General features: G+C 37.0%; 1 protein-coding gene across 1 annotated transcript; it reads right to left on the bottom strand.

Moving 5' to 3' along the window:
• Positions 1-6,748: 6,748 nt before the first annotated feature.
• Positions 6,749-10,447, bottom strand: LOC116756958. Its single transcript, XM_032638155.1, has one exon. It carries the CDS (start codon positions 10,367-10,369, stop codon positions 7,244-7,246), a length of 3,126 nt encoding a protein of 1,041 aa, XP_032494046.1. The 5' UTR covers positions 10,370-10,447; the 3' UTR covers positions 6,749-7,243.
• Positions 10,448-10,737: the final 290 nt, after the last annotated feature.

The raw sequence follows: 10,737 nt of genomic DNA, 5'->3' as shown, positions 1-10,737 counted from the left end.
TCAGCATTTTTATTACCTCCTTTTTGAACGTGGAGTCTGGCAGGCCGGAGAGGTCTGTTTTATTGTTCTTTCAGGGGATTTTTCTTCTTTTAATTGGGAGTGTTTCCTCTGCTTTTTCACTTATATTTCTTTGACTCTGAATTTAGGGGAAACAATTATCTACTGTGGTCTCAAAGGGCTGTTTTTATGTGGGAGCATTGCTGTGTAGCCTCCGTGAGTCCATTATTTTTGGTGTGAGGGCTGTTTTTTGGCATGGATGCCTGCCATGTCTTTCCTCAGAGTTAGCTGGCCATCATCCCCTTGATATGGGGTATGATTGGTGTTGTGATGACCAGAGCTTGCACTGGTTGTTGGGCAGGGCCTCCTCTGCTCTGTGGTTGTCACAGCCCTATCGAGAGCAGGGTCTGCTTGCCAGTTGTTGGAATAGAAGCCCCCAGATCCAGTTCTAAGCTGCACTGTGAGGTAGGTGGGATTGGAGCACTCCCTCTGGGAAAGGAGCTGCTCCATATTCCTCTCCAGGGGCTGTCCACTGGGACGGGCACTCTGTGCCATCACCTGTTACCTAGTGCATGTGCTCACAAAATACACTGTTGTTGGCATTGCCCTCGGCCCTGCCTCTGCTGTGAGAATGCTGGTAATCAGCTCAGATTTCAGCCCTACTTCTGCTTGTGTGCACCCACAAAACCTGCTGCTCCTGGCACCAGACCTGCCTCAGCTGGGGAATGCTGGTAATCAGCTTGGATGTCCCTCAGGCGCTGCACTCACAAAGCCACTGGTATAAATCCACTGAAGTTGCGACCCGGACCCGTTGTAGGAGTGGCGGTAATCTGCCCAGATTTCAGCCTCAGCAGGTGCGTGTCTTGGGCTGGGAAGTGCAGTGAGGTGGCAATGACTGTCTGTCCTGGTCTCTCTCTCTCCTGCCTGCTGCAAACTGGCTGCCACACTCCCTTCTGAGCCTCTGAAGCTCCCTATCTGTCCCCTCTGACCTCCTAGCTGGTGAAAGGGGTTCCCAGGGTGAGGGAACTTTTTCACAGCTCCCTCCGAGGGGTGCAGGTCCCATTCCAATTACTTCCCCCCCCCCTTTTATCCTACCCAGTTCACATGGTGATCTTTCGTGCAGCTTTGGTTGTATGAGATCTTCTGCCAACGTTCAGTAAGTATTCCGTGAGAATTGTTCCACGTATATTATTTTTATATATTTGTGGAGGAGGTGAGCTCCATTTCCTTCTATTCTGCCATCTTGATCTCCATCCCCCCAGTGGATTTTTTAAATAAGGAATTGGCTCACATGATTATAGAGGCTGACAAATCCCAGATCTGCAAGGTGAGTAGGCAAGCTGGAGACCCAGGAGAAGCAGTGGTGTAGTTCCAAATTGAAGGCTGGCAGGCTGAAGACTTAGGATGAGCTGATGTTTCAGTTCGACTCCAAAAGCAGGATAAAGCTGATATCCCAGTGTGAAGGCATTCAGGCAGGAGGGATTCTCTCTCAGGGGAGGATCAGCCTTTTTCTTCTGTTCAGGCCTTCAACTGATGAGGCCCACCACATCAAGGAGGGCAATCTGTTTTTTCAGTCTACAGACTTAGATGTTAATTTCATCCAAAAATGCTTTCACAGAAAGACCCAGAATACCGTTTGATCATGTAACTGGGCACACTATGGCCCAGTCAAATTGACACAAAAAATTAACCATCTCAGTAGATATTGACAGCCTCACCCTGAGAGTGAATGCCTTAAGTGTTGCACCATAGGCTCCTGGCATGCTACATCAATTTTTTTTTTATCACTGTTGTAACAAATTACCACAAAGTGGTAATGACTTCAAACACCACAAGTTTATTATCTTACAGTTCTGGAGGTTAGGATTGTAAAATGATTTGGCAGGGCTACATTCCTTCTGCAGGCTCTAGAGGAGAAATTTCTGCCTCTTCCAGCTTCTAGAAGCTACCTGCCTTCTTTTGCTTCACGGGTCAGCATTACTTCAGCTTCTGTTTCAGTGACCACACCTCTGAACTGACCCTTCTGCTTCTGTCTTATAAAATCCTTTTGATTATGTTGGGCCCACCCAGACAATCCAGCATAGTCTCTCCAGCTCCAGATCATTAATTTAATCATAGCTGCAAAATCTCTTTTGCCATGTAAGGTAACATAGTCACAGGTTCCTGGGATTGGGATGTTTGTGTGTTGGTGGGGGAGGGGTTATTATTCTGCCTACTGTACATGGCTAATCTCATCTTGGTATCTGCTTTCTGAAGGATCCAAAGTAGCACAGCCACCTTGGCCAAAATGACCTCCCATGAGTTTCTATAGTACTTTCCCCAACAACACTTACACAACTCTACTATAACTACTTCTGTGTTTATGTCCCTGTAGACTATGGACTCCTTGAGAATACTGTCTTATTCACGAGAATGTAGTTTAGCAAAATGTTTGGCATATTAATTTTATTTCCATGGTAGGCAATTTTTGACCATGTCACAATATTGCTGTTAAGAGTTTAATGAGGCAAAGTGACTTGAGATTTCCATCTAGTAAATATTTCCTTCCTTTACTGCAAGCTAGATCAATGGTTTTCCCCATAAGTACTGTTGGTTAGTTGCCTGTTAGCTCTCAAATCCATTTCTCCACTTTTCCTCTGCTCTGTTTCACTGGGAACTACATTTCCCATGCCCCCTCACTCTCTGGTTTCCAGCGAGGCAATAGCAGATTAGAGAGCAGGATGAGAGAGAACAAACATAGTTATTTCTCACCCCCTGCCCCACTCCCCTGTTTCTTGTGGTGTCTCTGTCAGTGGCTGTATCTTCTTTGTGTTCTGGCTTTAGGACACTGGTCACACCACTTCTTCCTGATGTCCTGAGGGGTGCTATCACTTTCTGCTCTTGCCAATCTCTGGATTGCCACATCATCCCTTTTAGTTTCTTAGCCTTGGTTCCATCACCCATGAAACCAATTCCCTGTGTTCCTTCTACTTGAAAGATCCAGAGGTAATTGTGCTTTCTCAGTCACACTCTGATTGATATATGTACTGGCAACTTTGAGAATTACTAGAAATTCTTGGTCTCCCCCCCAAAATTACTACCTTGATTATGGCATTAAATGAACGATCAGAAATTATGTTTTCTATCAGCCAATTCTATTTAAACTCCATAAACGTTATGATTTATGGTAGAAAAATGGAAATGGACAAAAATTCTATAAATTGAAATTCTTACTCCCCAAGAGTGAACCAAAGTTCAGCAAGACTCAAATATTGTATTTGATAAGAATAGAACCAAAATTAGCTGATTTAGCTAATTTTTAATGCAGTTTGTTTTATACAGTTTCTTCCTGAGTTTCATGTTATTAAAGAGGCTGTCTCATAGTTTTTTGAGTAAGCTAGAAAGTCACTTCAGTGTATTAGAAGCCTCAGGAATTAGTAGTATGAAACTTGTTTTTTATTATCTTTATAGTATAAAAAGTTGTAATATCAGATGATATTGAAATTAATAGATGTTCTATAGGCCCAGGGAATTGCATACTGTTGAATCTAGAGCTGAAGAGTTAGAGTATATTCATAACAAAAGGCTGAACATACATAACTGCAAACAGATACCCTGACACTGGGTGGTCAGGGATAATTTAGGGCATAGCAAAGATTTGGAAAATCAGAGGATAGTGAAAAAGGGGAAAAGTTGGGAAATAAAACTTCACTAATGACTATGTATCTCTGAGGTTGTTCTCTAAGATTTATAAACAAAACACATTTACATCAACAGTGTTTTTTTCATTTTAATTAAAACAAAATGGTTCTAACAAGATGAAATTTGGTTACTGACTTCTATCACACAAAAGGACAGATCTCCAAACCATTTTGTTAATTGGAGAAATGACATTCTGACTATTGGCCTCACACATCATTCTGAACTGTTTAACATCTGGATAATATCACAAATGAGCAAACGTTTTTCAATATACTCTTAATTTTTTTTTGGCTGCATTTTATGGATTTCATAATCTGGGATTGAATCATTTATATGAACTAAGCCTGCTGAAACCATTCGAGGACTTGTAAATTTTCCAGTGTAGCTTCCTTGTTTGTTAACCTCTGGAGCAGTATACGGTCTTGCAGAGCATTTTAGCTGATTATGGCTATCATTTGGGCTCTTTCCTAAAAGCCTTGCTCTTGATTTTGCTTTTTCACGATGCTTAAATGAAGTTACATGTAAATCCTCAACTCTATCCGAACAATCCTAAATATTAAAATAAAAGATCAGGTTGGTGAATTAGGTTTCTTAAAAGTACATTTTAGACTTACAAGGACTAAAGTTTGTAATATCAACAAAGAATGAGAGCAGTCAAATGTTTTATAGGCAGTCCCCAAATTCAGACCCTACATTCAATGCCTGCCATCAGATACTTTAAAAACCATACTTTAAAAAATCTCATTGTTTCAAAGGATCTGTTATTTCAAAAGGTATGCAAGATATGAGCTGAAAACCAGAAATCTTAGGGGACCTGTCCTCAGGGGTCAGACTCCTAGGCAAAGACAGCCCTCCTATAATTCTCCTCTTCTAAAATATCTCTTCCCCAACCCCAAACATATATTATAAGCTCTTATATTATACTTTTTAAAGCATCCAAACATTCATTCTTTAAAAGTTAATAAATACCTTCTTTAATATTTATATACACATACAGAGGTCAGCATCTAAGGATATGGTTATGTTTATACTAAAATATTAAAAATTTTTGTGTACATTCTGAGACTAAGCAAGTAAAATATTTAGGAAAATAACTGGAAGGAAATACACCAAAATAATTTTTTTAAATGATGGTTGTTTTAGGGTGGTGGGATTATGGGCTTAGTTTTCCTTTTCTCTTTTTTCAAATTTGTACAATATGACTATATTTTATTTAAAAAATATAATAATCTACAAGTACCCATAAGAGGGTATGGAGTTATTAGTCATTTCTCAAATTAGTGTAAACTAGTTTCCTCTGCAGTTTGAGCAGTTTGTCCCTTAATGCTTTGCAGAGATGGCCACACCAAGGGAATGGGCCTGCTTTGATTTGGTGAGAAGGTGGGAGTAGATTAATAGAATTGGCAGGTAGGAGGAATTTAGGCAGGACTAAGAAGAATTACAGCAGCAAGAGAGAGAAGATTTACCAAGAAGGAGGTATGAAGAGTCCATATTTTTGCCTGGGTTTGCAAGTAAACATTCTTCCTTTTCCATCTTGTATACATGGAAGCAATTAGGTAAGGGAATTATTAAGGGAATTTCTGCTACATTGGTAACATATAATTTTTACTTGACAGTTGATATAACATTACTAGAGTGACAGCAGAAGGGCATGGAGACCCACACCACTGGTTATTTTTCTGGAAGCGCCTACAACTCAATTTCCCTGTCTTCTACTTTGATTGCTTTGGGAGATTTCCTGGATTTTAGAGAATCAAATGAGCGAGTCTTTCTGATGATCTGAAAAATGCCCTCTTACCTCTCAAATTCTCTGGTGTCAATTTTACTAGAGAGAAAAGTTTAGGTACTGTTGGTTTGACAGAGGGAAGTAAATATAACTATCTCCCTTATCCATTCTTAGGATAAAGGTTCTGAGATCCTATATGATCCCATACCATATAACATAAACACAATCTCTTATTTTGTTTGGAAAAGTGATAATAAAGATTCCACTTATCTGAGGGAACTTCAGAAAGTCTTTGCTTTTCAAAAACTATGAACCCATCTTTTACTTCCTTTTCCTCGTTTGTACACACACACACACACACACACACACTCATTATTAAATTATTGAATTTAGAAAAGAGAAATACAAAGTTGAGAGTATGTTGATAATATTTACCCTGCTACATGTTTGCTTTACTATTTACTAGAGGTAATCATTTGCTTTGCTGTGGAAAACAAATTCAAAGCAACTATTCTGAAATTAGATCTATTTTCTCATTCAAAGATAGTTATGCACATCAAATTATCAATATAATTTCATTTTAGAATTGTGCGTTTTCCCAACTGTGGGTCATGCCTATCTATATATGCTAATAGAGAAGAGCAGTGTTTCAGAAAATTAAAATAAGCCCCTTCCATTCCTAGAGATTTTAACTTTGCTTTTGAATGGTTTATATAACGTCTAGTAGCAGATTTACCTTCCTAATTGTTTTATGTTAATATTAAAAATAGATATGAATTTCCATGTTTCTCAGCAGATGGCAGAGGGGTGGTGATGAGAGAGAAAAGAAAAGAGTAGAAGCTAAATTAAAATTTTACAATTCATAATTCAAGAGATTGTAAATTTTGCATACCTCTAAGGCTTAGCAGAATAACTGGCACATAATATGAACTTAGTTTGTTTTACTGAAACAAAGATAATTCAGCAATCTGCAAAAAGACTATATATTTATATCTGCATGAAAAGACAATCCCAGCCTTTCTGTAGTATACAGCCACTGCCGATGGTTTTACAGGTTGTGCCTGCACAACAGCCCCTGGCTGAGGGGTCAGTCAGGGCTGAAATAGCCAGTCTTCCGTAGACAGAGCTGTGTACCCTGTCCAGGCTGTGTCAGTCCAGGCTAGAGTCGGCCTGGAGGAAAGAATGCTTTTTTTCTAATTCGTGATCTAGAGGGGGGGTCCCCTTTATTTTACATAAAGGCACTAAGTGTGTTAACATTCCCTTGATTTTCTGATTGCCTTTGAAAGAGGTGAGGTGATATTTGAATGTCAGAAGAATTTTTAAAATTTGGAGGTCTGTTTATTTTGGGGCAGTTAAGGTTACATACATACTTGCATGCAGACACATATACTCTAGATTATCTACAGAACTTTGCCAAATACAGAAATAAAAGACTTAGAAAAACATTATTACGTGTATAGTTCTTCTTGCAGTCCAATGAAGCAATGCCCTTGGAACAGATTTTCTTAGAAGAATTCCTGTGGTGGGCAGTGTGGTTGGTAATATACTATCTTGTTAAATGACTTTTTTTGTTTGCTGACATGGTCTCTTTCTTTTTGAACCTTGGGCTTTAGATTTTCTCTCTTTAGTACTTCTGGGAAGAGGGATGGTTTTGAGTTTTTCTCAGCTATCAAAACTTTATATTTAAGCAATTGTGATTCAGGGACCTTTTGTTTGGTTTTATATAAAGAGTTTGTTTGGTTTTATATAAAGAGTTTGTATTTCTTCTTTGTAATGTGCAAATGTTACTAAATGTTGTTTTCTATAATTATTATTATTTCCTTTCCATCTCTGACGATACTAGTCTTCTAATTTTGATTTCTCTCCAGCCTCTGCATTGAGGCGAGTTAGAGTATTACCTTGCCTGGAAGGAAAAGTGAGTTTGTTTGCATATTCCTCATCTTCATTTGGCATCTTGCAATTAGGAATTCTTGGATATGGTGACAGTACTGCTTCAGGTTTTTCCTGTACTATCAATTTATAGGTGTTATTGTGCTCCTTTTTGTCAAGGGACTTCATTTTCAGTGTCTTTTCAAAGCAAGCATTTGATTGAGTTATTTTTGATTTACCACTCCAACTATGTGGGTCTTGTATCTCTGTTTTAAAATCAGAGTTCTCTGCTTGAGGAAACTGCATGAAACCGTGTTCTTTCCTTTGTTTCTTAGGCATTGTATCTGTAAGTCTTTCTGATGACTTATTTACTGGAATTGCCTGGGTATTTTTGTTGGAACAAGTTTGTACTTTAATTAAACTGAGTATTTTCGCTTCCTTAGGATAGTATCTTTTCTGTTCCTGAATTATTGATGGACTTTCTTTAATATTCTCTAAGGAAAAATGTTCCTTTTCTTCCTTTTTGGTCAACTCTGTTTCTACAAGTCTATCTTCAGGAACCTTTTGTAAAGTGGTTTTCTGAGCAATTTTTGAATATTTAGTTTGCTTTTCTGAATGGTCCTCCACAAACTGATTTTCATCTCTTAAAGACAAATCTGGCTTTATACATCTTAATGGTGTGAAAGTAGAATTAACCAAATTTATATGCCGGCTTATCCCCTCTAATTGCCTTTCTGTGATTAGTCCTGATTTTGACAGTTTTTCTATAAAAAGGCTCTGGAGGTGTTTGCTTAAATCAGCTTTTAGATCTAAGAGTTCATTTTCTGATAAAGCTATAAGATAGTTTTGTAGAGATTTACTTAAGGGATATTTCATGTTTATTTCAAGCCTACTACGAAAACTCCCTCTTGAAATATCTTGTCCTAACTCATGAAAAGATATTGAGGCACTTTTAGCTCTTAGAGAAGATACATTTGAGTGTATAGGCTCAGATTCTGCGTCTTTAAATAAACTGTTGTCTGAAAGGTTTTTTAGGAAATAGTTTTGGAGCATTTCATTTAAAAAAGATCTTAGCTTTATTTCCAAATGTTTATCTATGAAATGATGATTAAAATTATTTATAAAAGACATGATTTCTTTTACAGTTTCTGAATATTTCTCCAGAAAAATATTTTGCCCTTTTGGTTCTACTTTCTCATTCATCAAATACAGATTTTGATAGATTTCTGGTAAGTCCTCTTTGGTGATATATCCTGATTCTGAAAGCCTTTCTACAAGGTGATGCTGGATATGTTTACTTAATTCAGATTTAAATTTTTTTATTTCTGACTCTGAGAGTTCTTCTAGAAATACATGCAGCTTTGGATTCAAAATAGGTTTTCTCCCTAATTTGTCTACTTTATCAAAATTCTCTTCGATTTCTTCAAGGTCTTCTGTCTGACTTGGAAAAGGATGTTCAATTAGTCTTTCTAATTCTTTTTCTGGTTGTCTGCTTTTAGACTGACTATATTTGAAAAAAACATTAAATATGTTTTTCAAAAAGGATTTTAACATTATTACATCAGAGTTATTAAGTTTACCCATTAGTGCGTTACTTAAATTTTCTAAAGTAGAACTTCGATCATTTTCTTCTCTGTCAAGCCTCTGACCATTACTTGGCAAATCTGTTTTTTTATCTGGTGTCGACTGATATTTTGAATCTTGTGGGGATCTATTTTGGCCTTTGTCTATGAATTCAACTCCATTAAAAGAAGTGGTTTCTTTGTGAATGATGGGTGTATTTTGCTCTGAAAGAGGTTCTGTTTTGCTTCTGATATCTGAATAATACTCTGTGGAATACTTTGGCTTTTCTTCAGCAAAAGCTGTCTCTGTATACAGCAAAAAACCCTTCTGATATTCTTTATCTAATTCTATCACTTTGATTATCCCCGATTCTAAAAGAGTATCTACAGGAAATGCTTGTATTATCTGGCTTATAACAGATTTGGCCGGCGGAAATTCTATTTCATTATTGTTTTCTTCATAGTGAATTAGAACATTGGAAGGCGAACTCTCCCAAGCTGTGGGTAATTGACTCTGCGAGTTTATCTGTGTCTCACTCGATTCTTTCACTCCTCTCCCCAGCTCTGAGAAGATCGGTGCAGTAAATATTTGCTTTATAACATAATCATATACAAGGCTATTCAAATCTGGTTTGGAGCTAGATACTTCACTTTTTAAATGTTTCTTTTTGAAACTACTCTTTTTTTTAATTGGAAAATCTATCTCACCAGCCTCTAGGTGTTTTTCAGAGACAGGTTCCTTTTCTACCTCTGGAGAATTTCCTGGTCCACCTTCTGAAAGTGAATCTGTGGGAATATCTTTAATTATTTCATTTAAAAGAGACTTTGAATTTAAAATGTCTCCTTCTGAAAGCCAGCTATTTAAATCTTGAATTTTTTCAAATACTTCGCCTTCCAAACTACTTGGTTGTTCATCATGAAGAGCCAGAAGTGGAGAACTATGACTTTTCTTTCTTGCTTCGGTGTCCATAGAAACTTCAGGTGTAGAAAATAATCTATTTGAAAGGTCTTGCAGATTTTTACTTAAAATTAACTTGAGCACCATTGATTGTTTTAAATTTTCTATGTGGGAAGTAAGACTTAATGATTTTGAGAGGCAACATTTATTTACATTTACTTTTCCAGTCATTGATGATTCTCCCTCAAAGTTTGGTAAAGATACATTTGGTAGCCTTTCCTGTAACTTATTCTTAGTGTCTAAAGTCTTTATTGTGGTGATACTAGGATGATGGGCTAAATTATTCTTAGTGTCTAAAGTCTTTATTGTGATGATACCCGGATCATGGACTAACTTATTCTTAAGGTCTGAAGTCTTTAGTGCGGTGATACCAGGATCACTGGCTAACTTATTCTTAGTGTCTAAACCCTTTATTGTGATGATATCAAGATTATGGGGCCAGGATTTATTAGCAGGGCTTGCAGTTTTTGAATGTGTTGGGTAAGGAGGATCTTGGTCTTCATGCTCTATAACCTCGGCACTTAAAATATTTCTGCATTTGAACATATCTTGGTCTTTCCTTTTTCTGACTGACATTTTGTTGTTTATATTCCTCAGAAAAGGATCAAAACCGTTCTTGATGTTGAATTTCTGGAACTGTAATATTAAAAAAAAAAAGGTAAGAAATTTGGACGCATTTGTTTTAAATTTATAATAAAATTTTTAGTTAATTCTCTTTGAGCAATCTGCCAATTTATTCATCTTCCTGACTTCTACAAAGAGAAAACCAACTTTAATTATTTTAAAATATTTGAAATTGGAATAATAATGAGAATTTTAATGCAAATTTTTCAAATTCCTAATTCTGATACTATGTTGTGTTTAAGAGCTTTTTGCTACCTGGAATATTTTTAAACACTTAAAAGGCACTCATCAATAGTTTGTTTGTTTAAGAACTTGATTTC

Source organism: Phocoena sinus, chromosome 7 (genome assembly GCF_008692025.1).
Source record: "Phocoena sinus isolate mPhoSin1 chromosome 7, mPhoSin1.pri, whole genome shotgun sequence".
NCBI classification, from domain to species: Eukaryota; Metazoa; Chordata; class Mammalia; order Artiodactyla; family Phocoenidae; genus Phocoena; species Phocoena sinus.
This window is presented reverse-complemented; position numbering and strand designations above follow the sequence as displayed.